We start from the raw sequence: 17,747 nt of genomic DNA, 5'->3' as shown, positions 1-17,747 counted from the left end.
CGTAGAACATATTCTCATTCCCTGGTAAATTGTTTCGAATACAATCAGCGAGTGAGTCACACTCCCGATAATTAGAGGGAAATGGTGAGAGAAAGAGACCTTAGAGAGAAATTAGAGAAGGCCTTTTGCTTATCATATGAACGTACACACTTGAATATGTAGGTATTATGGTTGAGGGCCAAAAGTTTGTTGTCAAACAATCAGTCCCACACAAACAGTGAACGAACAAGGTAGCGGTGCGTGCGTCTAAGAAGGCCATTAACAATAACGAATCACCGTCATCTCACTACCTACTAGCTAGACTGTGATTAATTACCGGTTAAACCACTATAACGAAAGTGAAAAGTGCCTGACAATGGCTGACCTAGAAGAAAATTTCGTTAATGGTGGACTTCAATTTACAATGGAAATTTTAGAAAAGCTAAAGTTAAGCGATAGCAAAGTTAACACCATTATCTCACCTTTCTCGCTACAAACCTGTATAGCTTTGGCATTGGCAGGTGCCGAAGGTGAGACAGCCAAAGAGATAGCTGTATCTATGAAATATGGATCAACCGCCAGCGCTGAGATAGCAAAGAATTTCCATTGTATTTTGGATCAATACAAAGATTCCAAACTCTTGCAAATGGCCAATAAGATTTATGTAAAAGAAGGAAAGAATATCAAAGATGATTATAAGCAGATGATCCAAAGCGATTATTATGCCGGAGCTGAATCTATAGATTTCACGGATAATGAAGCAGCAGCCGGGTTGATAAATTCATGGGTTGAAGATAAAACTTTGGGAAAGATTGTAGATCTAATACCCTCCCAAGTTTTGGGTGAAGATACTCTTGTGCTGCTCTTGAATGCTCTGCATTTTAAAGGCCAATGGCAGAATAAATTTGATGAGGCCTATACTAAAGAAGGTGATTTTTCAATTGATTCCGAACAAACGGTTAAAGTTCAATATATGCGCCAGACAACCCATTTAAATCATGCCTATATTCATGAGCATAAATTTAGTATATTGGAAATGCCCTACAATGATTCCGATTTAAGTATGCTGATTCTCTTACCCGATGCTGTGGATGGCTTAAAAGATTTAATGACAAAATTAAAGGAGGTTAGCTTGATGGAGTTGTCACAAAGAATGACCAATGATGAGGTTATTTTGATGTTACCCAAATTTAGAATCGACTATTCTATTGATGCAAAGGAGATTCTGCAGGAGGTAAGTGTTTTTATTGATAGATCTACTAACCTCTGAAGGGGGAAGGGAAGAGGTTCTTTGACTTTATCAACTCGTACAGACTCACTTTTTTGCTCTATCACTCTTGGCATGAGCAATAAATGGTTGTTTGAAATCGGATATCTTATCGAAAGTGTATCTTAGTAGTTTCGCCATGTAAGATAAGACTTACATAGGCGATATCATCTTTTTGTCGAATTACTGTATCCGTTCGGGAACTAATGTCCCACCAAGCGCTAATGTCCTAGAGAAGTCGAACAAGTGGCTAAGAAAAGTCCAAAAAGCGTAGCAAATTTTTAAAAATAATAATGATGATCGCCCAGACTGAGCCTTGAAGCCGGAACTCTTCGTTTTCAAGTCGAATGCTCTTACACGGTACCACTCATTATTGTTGCTTGTTCGTGGAATTTTACTCACGTAAACTTCCAAAGGGGTGTTATTGAAAAATTAGCTATGACGAATTAAGGAGTTGCATTAGGAGTTCGTCAATTTGGGTCCAAATCGAGAAACTCTGCGACTAAGGTATGATGTATCCATATTGAAAATGTTGGTATAGCGGGGCAGGAGCTAGTCGGGTAAGTTTAGCGGGGCAAGCAAAATAAATAGAAATTGAAGCAGCTGCACTGCCCGATTTAAATTTGTCGAAAAATACCCAACTCTGGGAGTCACAGTGGTGCAATGGTTAGCATGCCCGCCTTACATACATAGAGTCTAGGGTTAAATTCGAATTTCGATCAACACCTTAGGTTAGGTTAGATTAGGTGGTAGCCCGATGTATCAGACTCACTTAGACTATTCAGTCCATTGTGATACCACATTGGTGAACTTCTCTCTTATCACTGAGTGCTGCCCGATTCCATGTTAAGCTCAATGACAAGGGACCTCCTTTTTACAGCCGAGTCCGAACGGCGTTCCACATTGCAGTGAAACCACTTAGAGAAGCTTTGAAACCCTCAGAAATGTCACCAGCATTACTGAGGTTGGATAATCCACCGCTGAAAAACTTTTTGGTGTTCGGTCGAAGCAGGAATCGAACCCACGACCTTGTGTATGCAAGGCGGGCATGCTAACCATTGCACCACGGTGGCTCCCGATCTACACCTTGGTCATATTTCCGAGTGTATCTAAGCTTCTCTAAGCGGTTTCACCGTAATGTGAAACGCCGTTCTGGCACATCTATAAGAAGGAGGTCCTTTATCAATGAGCGTAACATAGAATGATAATAGAGAAGTTCACCACCTATGGTATTACAATGGATTGAATAGCCTAAGTGAACCTAACAATATTGGGCCGCCACTATACCTAACCTAACCTACTCTGCAGTAGAATTACCACTGCGGCTTCTGCTGCAATATCCTCATGTAATTCTATTCAGAACTGTCTGATACCTTATCCCTTTTGTAATGCTGAATATCTATCACTAGAAAATGCAGATCGGCCTCGACAATCCTGGGAGGTTGTTGCCTTTTGGATAGGTTTATAAGATGTTTACTGCGATAACAGCCCTGGAGGTAACGTTTTCACGACATGTAATTATGAACCGCTTATACTACCTCATCTATTGGTTCTCTATTGAAGTCCTTAATATCGTTCTCTAGAGAATGATGATCGACCATGATATTCCTGGAGGATGGTTAGCTAACCACAAGGTGATTTGATGGTTTTGACAAAATATAATTATGTCTATGCACAGGAAGGATCTTGGCCTCCAAGTGAAGTTGGTCGACTAAAGTCCTGTCATCCATCCTTTTGGTCTTTGGAGAGGTCATTTGCAGAACTCCGCAACTTACATATAACAGGTTGGCTGATAAGTCCCCGGTCTAACAAAGAAAAACACATTTTTTTGTCAAAACTCGTTTTTATTATTCAACATAGTTCCCTTCAAGAGCGATACAACGATTATAACGACCTTCCATTTTGTTTTACCATTTTGGTAGTACTCCTTCGGTTTTTCCTCAAAATAGGCCTCAGTTTCGGCGATCACCTCTTTTCATTGCAGCCAATTTTTTTCCCTGCGAGCATCCTTTTGATGTCTGCGAACAAGAAAAAGTCGCTGGGGGCCAGATCTGGAGAATACGGTGGGTGGGGAAGCAATTCGAAGCCCAATTCATGAATTTTTGCCATCGTTCTCAATGACTTGTGGCACGGTGCGTTGTCTTGGTGGAAAAACACTTTTTTCTTCTTCATAAAGGGCTGTTTTGCCGCGATTTCGACCTTCAAACGCTCCAATAACGCCATATAATAGTCACTGTTGATGGTTTTTCCCTTCTCAAGATAATCGATAAAAATTATTCCATGCGCATCCCAAAAAACAGAGGCCATTACTTTGCCAGCGGACTTTTGAGTCTTTCTACGCTTCGGAGACGGTTCACCGGTCGCTGTCCAATCAGCCGACTGTCGATTGGACTCAGGAGTGTAGTGATGGAGCCATGTTTCATCCATTGTCACATATCGACGGAAAAACTCGGGTGTATTAACGAGTTACCAGCTGCAAACACCGCTCAGAATTATCAACACGTTGTTGTTTTTGGTCAAATGTGAACTCGCGCGGCACCCATTTTGCACAGAGCTACCGCATATCCAAATATTGACGAATGATATGACTAACACGTTCCTTTGATATCTTTAAGGCCTCTGCTATCTCGATCAACTTCATTTCACGGTCATTCAAAATAATTTTGTGGATTTTTTTGATGTTTTCGTCGGTAACCACCTCTTTCGGGCGTCCACTGCGTTCACCGCCCTCCGTGCTCATTTCACAACGCTTGAATTTTGCATACCAATCAATTATTGTTGATTTCCCTGGGGCAGAGTCCGGAAACTCATTATCAAGCCAAGCTTTTGCTTCCACCGTATTTTTTCCCTTCAGAAAACAGTATTTTATCAAAACACGAAATTCCTTTTTTTTTTTAAATAACAAAAGTTGCTTCACAAAAGACGCTCTATGTCACAAACTACTTGACTTACAGACGTCAAATTTTGACACGAATCATTTGAAGGTTGGTACTATATAAAAATAATATGCATTTAATACTAGCGACGCCATCTATGTGTCAGACCGGGGACTTATCAGCCAACCTGTTACCTGAGCCTATGTTATCTGTTATTTACTCAGGTGCTCTAAAGACGTGACTGAAATCCTGCCATTCCTCCTTTTGGTCGTTCGAGAGGTCATTTACAGAACTCCGTAACTTATATATACCTGAGCCTATGTTCCATTTTCTCAGATGCTCTTAAGACGTGTTGTGCTAGAGTTCATCGACTCTCTTGTTGATCTCCAGACAGTATTCAATAATTGCGGGATTGCTCTCATACATAGTTGTTACACCTCACCGAACGCTGGTGTATTTAGTTCCGGTAGAACATTCAGAATCATGGTTCTGGGGTTCCCATTTATCTTAGATCGGAAACTTTCCTCCATTCCGTATTCCCCATGAAACGGTAGTGAGTTTGGTTCTGGCAGAGCAAATAGCAAATGGAAACTTCCGGAGACCTCCACCAATGCTGCCGAAGGCTAACGGCTTGGATCCATCGGGTCATTCCATTGCTGAGATTTCACACTCCTATTCATTGCTGAGATTTCACACTGGATTCAAGTTTGCTCTCGAAACGACAGCATGCATACTCGAAGGGCAGGTCTACTGAGACCGCATTGCATGAACTAGTCAGCTTTATTGAAATCTCACTATCTGTCAAAGAATACACAATCGTGGCGTTTCTAGACATCGAAGGGGCGTTCAATAATGTCCATCCGAGGTCGATATTAAATGGACTGACAACTCTGAATGTTGATCCAGGTATACTTAGGCTGTTAGACGAACTTCTAATAAAGAGACGTATTTCAGCCACACTAGGGCAAGCAAACATACAAAGGTATGTGAACAGAGACACTCCCCAAGGAGGAGTTCTATCACCTCTTCTTTGGAATGTTGCTATAAACAACCTTCTGGTTTCCCTAGAAAAAGAAAGGATAAAAGTGGTGGCATACGCAGATGATGTGGCGCTAGCAGTCAGGGGAAAATTCCCATCCACAATCAGAGATATTATACAGAGAGCTCTCCGGATGACTGAGAAATGGGCGAAAGATAATGGTCTTGGTGTAAATCCAGCAGACAGAACTAGTCATGTAGTCCCACGGTTAGGCCAATTTCCTTAGGGGGTACTGAAATTCCCTTTGGTGAGTGTGCAAAATACCTTGGCGTTATTTTGGACAGGAAGCTGAATTTTAGTCTTAATATTGAAGAGAGGGCGAGAAAAGCCACGGTAGTTTTGTACTCGTGCAAAAAGGCAATAGGGAAAAAGTGGGGACTAAGACCAAAAATTGTGCATTGGCTATACACGGCAGTAGTTAGACCTATAATGCTATATGGTGTTGTAGTCTGGTGGCCGGCACTTCAGAAACCGACTTGTTGAGATAAAGTTCAGCGTATGGCGAGCTTATGTATCTCAGGCGCATTTAGTAAGACAGGAACAGACTCCCTTAATGTCATGCTACATCTATTGCCTTTAGACATTTTGGGCAAACAGTCAGTTGCAACAACGGTTGTGCGGTTGCGCGAGCTATCGCTGTGGTCGGAAAAAAGTTACGGTCATAGTTCGGTCCCCAAAGTAATGCCAGATGTGCCTAACGTAGTGGATTACACCCTGGAGAAACCACTTTTCGACAAAAAGTTTGAAACTCTAATTCCCAACAGTGAGGCGTGGTGTACACAGACCCCGGGGAATAACAGATATATAGATTTCTATACTGATGGCTTCAAATTGAATGGACAAGTGGGGTTCGGAGTATATTCTAAAGATCTGGAAATTCGAATTGCGAAAAGATTACCTAATCACTGTAGTGTTTTTCATGCTGAAATATTGGCAATAAGAGATGTGGCGCATTGGCTGAGAAGTAATGTTCCAACAAATATTGACATTAATATATACTCAGACAGTCAACCTGCAATAAAATCCTTGGACTCTGTGTTCCTTAACTCGAAAACGGCCATAGACTGCCGCAAATCTCTCAACGAGATTGCTGAGCAGTACAATATTCACCTAATATGGGTGCCTGGCCATAGGAACATACCGGGGAACTGCGAAGCAGATGTGTTAGCAAGGCTAGGAACTACCTTACATATTCCAGGGGAACTAGAATCTGTTGGTATGCCTCTGCACCTGCAAGCTCTTACTGCGTGAGAAGGCGGTTATGATGGCCAATATTCGATGGGAAAATTGCAAGGGTTGTAACGACACCAAGCAAATATGGCCCCATTTAAACTTAAACCGCACACTAGATATGCTAGTGTTCTCAAGGCGTCAGATAGCACTCCTGATATCTGCTATAACGGGTCGCTGCCTGATAGATGAATTTGCAAAAACTATAGGTGCGAAGTATAATGACTATTGTATAAGCTGTCATGATGTGGAGGAAAAGGAATCAATTAAACACCTCTTGTGTGAGTGTCCTGCTTTTTGTGTAAGGCGTAAGCGAATTTTAGGAGCATATAGCTTTAGATTACTGGCTGACCTGGAAAACGTTAACTTAAGCAGTTTGTTAATGTTTTTGGAGCAATCTGGTTGGTTCCACAAAAGTAAATAATAGAGAAGGTTCAGTGGTTAAGACTAGAAGTGCCCATATGTAATAGGTACTTTTAGTTAAATGTGGTATCACAATGGACTGAATAGTCTAAGTGAGCCTGAAATTCAATCGGGTTGCCACTTTAACCTAACCACACTCCTATAAGAGGCTATTTTCTCTTCGTGCTAATAACGCAGTTTTGCCATGTTTTCTTATAGGAGAAAAAATAATTGCCCACCACTCCTCTTGGGAAAACCAGCCCATAGTTTCTTATAAATTCAGCTGTTTATAACATTTTTTTTTGTTTGCTTTCAGTTAAATATAATTTCTAATAATACCCAATTTTTCATTCCAGATGGGCATTACGAAAGCATTTAGCAATGAAGCTGATTTCAGTGGCATGTTGGATCCCTCCGAAAATATGTTTATATCAAATATATTCCACAAAGCATCCATTGAGGTGAATGAAGAAGGTACTGAAGCTGCAGCCGCTACTGGTGCAGTTATGATGGCCCGTTGTCTGATGGGATTCGAGTTTATTGCCGATCATCCATTCATCTATTACATTTGGAATAAAAAGAATATACTATTCGCTGGAGCATTTGTAAATGCATCCAAAGATCTATAAGATTATAGATTATATTATGAATATCTATAAATTGTAATCTCAGGTTATAGCAATAATGAACTAGATTAACTTTGGGCTTATGTAGTTTAAGTTAATTCTTGCCGAATAAAACAAATTACAGTGAAACTTCTCACAAGTGTGGTCACCTTTTCTTAGCCTAAATTTTGTCCAGTTTGGAAAGGTTAATTTTAATGTGATAATTTACCAGACATCTCAAGACAATTGTCCTCTTAGCTTGAAAAGTTTCACTGTATTTTTGGAAAGTTCATAAAAATTTATTCAATATAATTTAAAACTTTGTAAAATTTTCTATGAAAATAAAAATTTTGAAAAATAAAAACAAATCATTGAAAATGTTATTTATGATTTTGTTACTGTTTCCAGATCACGTAATTCCGGAACTTCAATGAGTAAGTTTGAAGGAGCAAACAAACAAAGGCTATTCTGGCACAAACAAAATGTTTGAGTATAACCCCATAAATCGTTATATTGATACTGGTAGGTTTGAGTAACACCATGGAACCACCGTGGTGCAATGGTTAGCTTGCCCGCCTTGCATACACAAGGCCGTGGCTACGATTCCTGCTTAGACCGAATACCAAAAAGTCTCAGCGGTGGATTATCCCACCTCAGTGATGCTAATGACATTTCTGAGGGTTTCAAAACTTCTCTAAGTGGTTTCACCGCAATATGAAATGCCGTTCGGACTCGGCTATAAAAATGAGGTCCCTTGTCATTGAGCTTAACATGGAATCGGGCAGCACTCAGAGATAAGAGAGAAGCTCACCAATGTGGTATCACAATGGACTGACTAGTCTAAGTGAGCCTGATACATCGGGCTGCCACCTAACCTAACCTGGTGACATTTCTGAGGGTTTCAAAGCTTCTCTATGTGGTTTCACTACAATGTGAAACGCCGTTCGGACTCGGCTATAGAATGGAGGTCTCTTGTCATTGAGCTTAACATAGAAGCGGTCAGCACTCAGAGATAAGAGAGAAGTTCACCACTTTGCTATCACAATGGACTGAATAGTCTAAGTGAGCCTGAAATTTCGGGCTTCTACTATGACTAACCTAACTTAACCATGGATGCACATTTGTGGGTTAGAGAAGAATCGAATTCAAAGAAGCACCCGCAGTAGGCCTGTAACAACTTCGGTCGTACTCCATGGACGTACCAACAAATCTCGGCGTCGTCACATTTTCACTTACTGATACTGATAAGAAGGCTGCTGTACTTGCGAGATCTTAGTTTAGCTAGAACTACTGAAGTCTACCGTGGGAGATCTCATCCTCCTATCACTCACTGCTAAATAGAAATTGAGGCGACTGCCTTGCCTGATTTTAGTTGGGCTGAAACTTCTCTAATCTCTTTCCTCCGGTGCTATGGGTTGCGGTCCGAGCTCCGAGAACAGGATCAACTTTTTAGTTTCTCGCCGGATACCGCTGCAGTATCCTCATGAATCCTAGTCAAACCTGCCTGGTATGCTACTTGGTATAAAGGCTATCTTTTCTATCGCAGGATTTCGCGCTCTAGAAGGGAAGATCAACCCTTAAATTCCTGGATTGTGATTGCCTATCCCCAAGATGATGATTTGCAGGGCTACTGCGATAACAACCCAGGAGATACTGCTCCACATGATCCAGGGGTGTAATGCAGAGACATACTGTCGCAGTTCTAAGGGCAGCGTTCTGATAAGTCTGTATGGTATTCCACTGCGTGTCACTTGTTGGAGGTGTCCACTCTGGCGCTTCATAGTTTACCACTGACAGGCGAATTGTCTTATATGTAGCCAACAAGGTTTCTTGTCTGCACCCCAAGTACTGCCGGCAAGCGAATTGAGTACCTTGTTTCTATCCCGGAGCCTATCGCAAATTGGATTGACATGGGCGGACGACCCATTCCACCTGCCAGCGGGTGCCACAAGAGGAGCTCTGCGGTTAACTTGGAATTCGTCCTGAATGATCTGGTGGTGAGTTGGATAGTTGTGGATAGGCAAGCGAAAAGGTGACGCGTGGCTGCTATTAAGGGCCACTTAATAAATAGGTTTTGAGGCGGCTGCATTGTAGTGATCTTAATTTGGCTAAAACTACTCTAGTCTATCGTGAGAGATTTCATTCTGCTGTGCTATTGGCGGTGATCTGACACCGACAACCTTCAGAATTAATCTAGCAGCTTCTTACCTCTTCAGCTACAGTATCCTCAGATCCGTTTGGTATGTCCTGAATGTTCTGCTGGAACCAAATATACCGGTTTTCATTATGAGTGAGCGCAATTCGGGATCTGTCCTGACTTAATATTAAAGCGGTTAAACTGATTAGGGAGAAGTATAAAGATCACAATGAGACATCCATCACTGCAACGCATTTAATGCACCTGCCTTTCGTATTGAACCTTGGGACCTATCACATTTTAGCAAACCCCGATTTTTTTTTTTAACAAAATCTGGAGATCAACATGTGCCGACGAACAGGAAATTCAACATAGATTCAGGTGTAGGTATGTTGCGGTGTTCGAATAGATGTCGAACATATTCATTTGGAGGCCAAGATTCATATCTTTAAAAGATTAACAGGGTGACAGATATGTATTGTAACCAACTTCAGGTTAGGTTAGGTGGCATCCCGATGTATCAGGCTCACTTAGACTATTCAGTCCATTGTGATACCACAGTGGTGAACTTCTCTTTTATCAGTGGGTGCAGCACGATTCCATGTTAAGCTCAATGACAAGGGACCTCCTTTTTATAGCCGAGTCCGAACGGCGTTCCACATTTGCAGTGAAACCACTTAGAGATGTTTTGAAACACTCAGAAATGTCAACAGCATTACTGAGGTGGGATAATCCACCGCTGAAAAACTTTTTGGTGTTCGTTCGAAGCAGGAATCGAACCCACGACCTTGTGTATGTGAGGCGGGCATGCTAACCATTGCACCACGGTGGCCTTCAGGTTAATTACCGAATTTGGTTATCTCCTACGATTTACCACCTCAACTCAAACACCGCCGAAGGTAATTGTATGGGCCGATGGTCGCTTCTCGCTCATATTCGTCTACCCTAGGGTCAAAATAAATGTGGAATATTATGGGGAAAATATCCTGAAACAGTATTGAAGGCCTGGGCAGACAAACATTTCGGGGGCAAACTCTGGACATTTCAAAATGACTCAGTACCATCCCACTCAACACGTGTTAACCAAAAATGGCATAAAAAAAAACTTTCGGATCTCCCTCCGTGGGTTTTGTGCGACTGAACCACTTTGGAGAAAATAAATATTGGATATTTTTTTGTGAGTGTAAATTTCAGTCTCATACTCAAACCGATAACATAAGACCATTTGATTTGCTTAGTGCGGTTGGTTGCAGTATTGTGGTTTAACTAAAACTAAGAATAAATACAGAAAATTTTATTTAAAACATTTCGCTTTAGTCCAACGTAGAAATTGTGTCTAATGGCGGATCTCGATCTTAAATTCGCTCAGGGTTCAACTAAATTTACGGTACATCTTTTAAAGAAACTTAAAGCGTTTTCTTCCAACGAGAATATTGTAGTGTCACCATTCTTAATACAAACGTGCTTGGCTTTACTATATAGTGGAGCCCAAGGCGACACGGCTAAAGAAATTGCTGATTCCTTGAAACATACCGTCAAATCACCCAGTGAAGTGGGTCACTTTTTTCAAAACTTTTTAAAAATTCTTGAAGAAAATGAGTTACTCACATTTGCCCATAGGTTATATGTTCAAGAAGGAAAGAATATAAATTCCGAATATGCCAAAGAAATTAAAGACATATTTCATACTGAAATAGAACCCATAAATTTCTCCAACAAATCCCAATCTGTCCACCAAATCATCAACCAATGGATAGAAACTGAAACCAAAGGCCAAATCAAAAATCTCATAGAGGGCTTATCTTCCTTAAACGGTGATACCCGTTGGCTTTTAGTCAATACCTTGTACTTTAAAGGTATTTGGAAACAAAAGTTTGCTGCGGATTGTTCATATCTTGGTAATTTCTGGACAATGGAAAATAAAGCAAAAAAAATTGTCTACATGTATCAAACATCAGAATTCAATTATGGATATTTTAAGAAATACAATTGCAGTGCTTTGGAAATGTTCTACAAGGATTCCGACTTGAGTATGCTTGTCCTGTTGCCAACAAAAAGAGATGGTCTCGCCAAGTTGGGTAAGAAACTTAAGGATATTAATTTATTCGAGCTAGTCCATCAAATGGGTCCAGAGAATGTCACGGTTATATTTCCAAAATTTAAAATTGATTGTGGTATTGAATTATCCAGAGTATTACAAAAGGTATGGTAACTAATGTTTATTTCTCAATTTTGCCGAACGTTAAAATTTGCTATTTTTTCTTTAGATGGGCCTTAAGAAAGCCTTTGGTCCTCATGCCGATTTTGGAAACTTTTTAGATTGCCCCGAACCGATTTCTAACATTTTCCATAAAACCCACATTGAAGTAAATGAACAAGGTTTCGAGCCAGATGATAACACCATGGACACTCTGATCAGTATGTGTTTCAATAGGATCGCTCAATTTATTGCAAATCATCCATTTTTCTATTGGATTTGGAATCGCAGAGAAATTTTAATAGCTGGAACTTTTGTAGATGTACCTGCAAAAGATAGGAATTAGAATTTCAAGTAATATGGTAACCTTTGAAAGGAAATGATACTTTAAAGTCATACATTTAGGTCATACCAAAGATGTCTTTAAGAATTTAAATAGATCAAAATAATATAAATAAGAATATACCAAATAGACCAACTTTAAGTCTTGATCGTTTTATAAACAGGAGACTACGAACCGATATGAACCAATTTTCCTATATATCGAATTCGGAAAAAATTTTATTTCTATAGAAAATTTTATTTCTATAGAAATTTTTGTAAAAATTTTATTTCTATAGAAAATTTTGTCAAAATTTTATTTCTATAAAAAATGTTGTCAAAATCTTATTTCTATAGAAAATTTTGTCAAAATTTTATTTCTATAGAAAATTTTGTAAAAATTTTATTTCTATAAAAAATTTTGTCAAAATTTTACTTCTATAGAAAATTTTGTCAAAATTTTATTTCTATAGAAAATTTTGTCAAAATTTTATTTCTATAAAAAATTTTGTCAAAATTTTATTTCTATAGAAAATTTTATTTCTATAAAAAATTTTTCCACATTTCATTTCTACAGAAAATTTTGTCAAAATTTTATTTCTATAGAAAATTTTGTCAAAATTTTATTTCTATAGAAAATGTTGTTAAAAATTTATTTCTATAGAAAATTTTTTCAAAATTTTATATCTATAGAAAATTTTGAAAAATTTTATTTCTATAGAAAATTTTGAAAAATTTTATTTCTATAGAAAATTTTATGTCAAAAATTTAATTTCTATAGAAAATTTTTTTGTCAAACTTTTATTTCTATAAAAAATGTCATAATTTATTTTCTTGAACAATTTTTCAAAATTTTATTTCTAAAGAAAATTTTGTCAACATTTTTCTCCTACAGAAAATTTTATTTCTATAGAAAATTTTGTCAAAATTTTATTTCTATAGGAAATTTTGTTAAAATTTTATTTCTATAGAAAAATTTTCCAAACTTTTATTTCTATAGAAAATTGTGTTTCTATAGAAAATTTTGTCAAAATTGTGTTTCTATAGAAAATTTTTGTCAAAATTTTATTTCCATAGAAAATGTTGTCAAAAGTTTATTTCTATAGGAAATTTTGTAAAACATTTGTTTCTATAGAAAATTTTGTCAACATTTTATTTCTATAGAAAATTTTGTAAAACATTTGTTTCTATAGAAAATTTTGTTAAATTTTATTTCTATAGAAAATTGTGTCAAAATTTTACTTATACAGAAAATTTTATTTCTATAGAAAACCTTGTCAAAATTTTACTCCTACAGAATTTTTTTTTTTCTATAGAAAATTTAGTCAAATTTTTATTTCTATAGAAAATTTTGTAAAAATTGTGTTTCTATAGAAAATTTTTGTCTAAATATTATTTCTTTAGAAAATGTTGTCAAAAGTTTATTTCTATAGAAAATTTTGTAAAACATTTATTTCTATAGAAAATTTTGTCAAAATTTTATTTCTATAGAAAATTTTGTCAAACGTTTATTTCTTTAGAAAATTTTGTCAAAATTTTAATGCTACAGACAATTTTATTTCTTTAGAAAATGTTGTCAAAATTTTATTTCTATAGAAAATTTTGTTAACATTTTATTTCTATAGAAAACTAGCGTAACCCGGCCCGCTTCGCTGCGCCTTCCGAAGCGTATTTGGAGGAACATTTTGCGTTAACTTAGTCAACTATATCCTTCGTGCTGAAAACAAATTCGAAAAGATTTGAATTCTTTTAAACAAATCGGACTACTTGATTTTTCGTTTATAGGTACAAATACGGCGGGAGAGGGTGTACCTTCTTCTATATTTCTTGTGAATTTTAAGTGTGGTTTGTCAAGGAAAGGTATCCTTCTCCTCAACATATCTGAAAATTAAGCATTATATTATAATAACATACAAAGAATTACTGTTTCCCATCCAATAAATCGGAAAAGGCAAAAGTAGTAAAAAATTTTACCACATTAACATTTGCTAAAATGTTGGAAAATAATGCACCCTCTACGTTGGCTGCCAATTTCATGTAAATTTAAGTTCTTTACAATCAAAATCATAAAATTATGTACCGAGTTCCCATTTACGGACAACCCTCTACTTTCAACTTAAGAAAAAAAAAAACGGACAAAAGGGAACCCTATTTTTACTAATAAGAAGTCTGGAAGAAAGAAGCCTGTGCAAAAATCATAAAATTATATATCGAGTTCCCATTTACGGACAACCCTCCACTTTTAATTTAAGAGAAAAAACCGACAAAAGGGAACTCTCTCCCCACCTTCGCTCCACTCTGACCTGATATCGGACTATCACGTACCCTATATTAATTTCGCAACTACTCAATGGTCCCTATAAATTCTATCGAAGTAAATCGACAAAGTTTATTTCAATTTTCCCCTTCCCCAACCAGATATCGATCATATATTAATTTAAAAATCATGTATTAATTTCATCACCTCCTCCCACGTTCCCTGTAAATTTCAAGTAGATCGGTGATGTTTAATTTTTGCTCTATTGTTTTAAAGGGACGTCACTTTCCCCGATACAATATCGACAAACACCGTAGTGAATAGCACCCTAACCTTCCCTGAAAATTCTTGAAACTTTCCTTCAAGTGTGGGGCAATGAAGGTTGCCTCTTCATTTATAACCTTTTCCCCCGCTTCCTTTGTAAATTTCAAGAAAACTTAAATTTTTTTATATTTCATGTTAGCCTGATACCGAAACAGGCAATTGACGTCCAAATGCATTATATCTAATTATACAATTATTTTTCGAGCTTTATGGACAGATATAGATTAAGGAACATGGTTAATAGAGCCTTTTTTTTGCAGTTTTAGAGGAGGACCTCCTCCCCGACCAAATGTCGAAAAGCGTATCTTTTGTAAACGTCCCAGAAAATGTCAAGCAAATTATAAGCCTAAAGGGGCGGCCTCTCTTCCGTCCAAAAATCACAAAATCGGGTATCAACTATTACGGTTGACAGAGGTTACGATCTCTCCCCAGTCCTCTGTAAATTTCAAGTAAGTCGGTAAAGTTTAATTGTTTCTCTGTATGTACTTAAGAGAAGCGGATGTCTCCCTATGTCCTTTTATTTTTATTAAAAAATCAGGAACCTGATATAAATTTCATAACCTCACCCATTTTTCCGTAAAATTTCAGTCGGGGGAGTTTAGTTTTGTTTTCACTGTACTTTAAAAAAAGTCGGGCAAAGGGGTGGCCCCCTCCCCGACCAAATATCGAAAAATAATGTAGCGGATTTTTGTCTAGATGCCAACCCCAACATTCAATGAAAATTTCATGCAAATCGCATAATTTTGTTCCAAGTTTCAAAAAGTAAGGCAAGGGGGAGGTCCCCTCCCCGTCCGCATATGAAATCATCAGGTACCCCATAATAATTCCATAACCTCACCGCATGCTCTCTTTAAATCTCAGATAATTTAGAGAATTTTAGTTTTTCACTGTACGTTAAAAAAAGTCGAACAAAGGGGAGGTCCCCCTCCGCCACCAAATATCGAAATATAAAGTAGCGGATCTTTGTCTAGTTGCCAATCCCAACCTTCAATGAAAATTTCAAGCAAATCGGTCAACTTTGGTCCAATTTTCAAAAAGTCCGACAAAGGGGAGATCCCCTCCGCGACCAGGTGTCGAAAAATGAGGTACCCTATTTTCACCATATGAACGTCCCCTATGATCTCTGAAAGTTTCAAGTAAATCGGTTCAGCCGTTTCGGAGCCAACTCGGTTCATACAAACAAACAAACAAACAAACAAATAAACAAACATAGATTGAATTTTATATATATAGATTTAGTCAAAATTTTACTTATACAGAAAATTTTATTTCTATAGAAAATTTTGTCAAAATTTTATTTCTATAGAAAATTTAGTCTAAATTTTTCTCCTACAGAAAATTTTATTTCTATAGAAAATTTTGTCAAAATTTTATTTCTATTGGAAATGTTGTTAAAATTTTACTTCTATAGAAAATTTTTCCAAAATTTTATTTCTATAGAATATTGTGTTTCTATAGAAAATGTTGTCAAAAGTTTATTTCTATAGAAAATTTTGTCAAAATTTTATTTCTATAGAAAATTTTGTCAAAATTTTATGTCTATAGAAAATTTTGCCAAAACTTTATTTCTATAGAACATTTTATTTCTATAGAAAATTTTGTCAAAATTTTACTCCTACAGAAATTTTTTTTCTACAGAAAATTTAGTCAAAATTTTATTTCTATAGAAAATTTTGTTAAAATGTTATTTCTAAAGAAAATTTTGTCAAAATTTGACTTATAAAGAATTTTTTTTATAGAAAATTTAGTCAACATTTTATTTCTATAGAAAATTTTGTTAACATTATATTTCTATAGGAAATTTTGTTAAAATTTTATTTCTATAGAAAATTTTGTAAAAATTTTATTTCTATAGAAAATTTTGTTAAAATTTTATTTCAATAAAAAAATTTTGTCAAAATTGTGTTTTTATAGAAAATTTTTGACAAAATTTTATTTCTATAGAAAATTTTGTCAACAGTTTATTTCTATAGAAAATTTTGTGAAAATTTTATTTCTATAGAAAATTTTGTCAATATTTTATTTCTATAGAAAATTTTGTCAAAATTTTATTTCATTATATATTGATAAAGGTCGAACAAAAAGAAAATTAATAAAATTTTATTTCTATAGAAAATTTTATCAAAATTTTATTTCTATAGAAAATTTTGTCAAAATTATATTTCTATAGAAAATTTTGTCAAAATTTTATTTTTAGAAAATTTTGTTAACATTTTATTTCTATAGAAAATTTTGTCAAAATTTTACTTATACAGAAAATTTTATTTCTATTTTGTCAAAATTTTAGTTTTATAGAAAATGTTGTCAAAATTTAATTTTTTTAGAAAACTTTGTCAAAATTTTTCTGCTACAGAAAATTTTATTTCTATAGAAAATTTTGTCAAAATTTTATTTCTATAGGAAATTTTGTCAAAAATTTATTTCTATAGAAAATTGTGTTTCTATAGAAAATTTTGCCAAAAGTTTATTTCTATAGAAAATTATTGTCAAAATTTTATTTCTATAGAAAATTTTGTCAAAAGTTTATTTCTATAGAAACGTTTGTGAAAATTGTATTTCTATAGAAAATTTTGCCATAATTGTATTTCTATAGAAAAATTTTGCCAAATTTTATTGCTATAGAAAATTTTGTCAAAAAGTTTATTTCTATAGAAAATTTTGTCAAAAAAAAATATATTACTTTATATATGTACTTATATTTAACATTTAATTTCCCCGCATTATTTTGTCTATTTTGTCAAAATTTTATTTTTATAGAAAATGTTGTCAAAATTTTATTTTTTTTTAGAAAACTTTGTCAAAATTTTTCTGCTACAGAAAATTTTATTTTTATAGAAAATTTTGTCAAAATTTTATTTCTATAGAAAATTTTATTTCTATAGAAAATTTTGTCAAACGTTTATTTCTATAGAAACGTTTGTGAAAATTTTATTTGTATAGAAAATTTTGCCATAATTTTATTTCTATAGAAAATTTTTGTCAAAATTTTATTGCTATAGAAAATTTTGTCAAAAAGTTTATTTCTATAGAAATTTTTGTCAAAAAAAATTATATTACTTTATATATGTACTTATATTTAACATTTAATTTCCCCGTATTAAGTCAGTGATTCG

The 17,747-nt window shown here is 35.6% G+C and overlaps 2 protein-coding genes across 2 annotated transcripts; both read left to right on the top strand.

Annotated features, from left to right (window-relative positions):
• Window positions 1-215: 215 nt before the first annotated feature.
• Window positions 216-7,781, top strand: LOC142240341 (serine protease inhibitor 42Dd-like). The gene is made up of 2 exons (XM_075312050.1): window positions 216-1,213; window positions 7,150-7,781. The coding sequence occupies exons 1-2, from the start codon at window positions 356-358 to the stop codon at window positions 7,420-7,422; spliced, it is 1,131 nt and encodes a 376-aa protein (XP_075168165.1). The 5' UTR covers window positions 216-355; the 3' UTR covers window positions 7,423-7,781.
• Window positions 7,782-10,847: 3,066 nt separating this feature from the next.
• On the top strand, window positions 10,848-12,216 carry LOC142241500 (serine protease inhibitor 42Dd-like). Its single transcript, XM_075313275.1, has 2 exons — window positions 10,848-11,738; window positions 11,803-12,216. The coding sequence occupies exons 1-2, from the start codon at window positions 10,875-10,877 to the stop codon at window positions 12,076-12,078; spliced, it is 1,140 nt and encodes a 379-aa protein (XP_075169390.1). The 5' UTR covers window positions 10,848-10,874; the 3' UTR covers window positions 12,079-12,216.
• The last annotated feature ends 5,531 nt before the right edge of the window (window positions 12,217-17,747 follow it).

This window comes from Haematobia irritans, chromosome 5 (assembly GCF_050003625.1).
Source record: "Haematobia irritans isolate KBUSLIRL chromosome 5, ASM5000362v1, whole genome shotgun sequence".
NCBI lineage: Eukaryota > Metazoa > Arthropoda > Insecta > Diptera > Muscidae > Haematobia > Haematobia irritans.
This window is presented reverse-complemented; position numbering and strand designations above follow the sequence as displayed.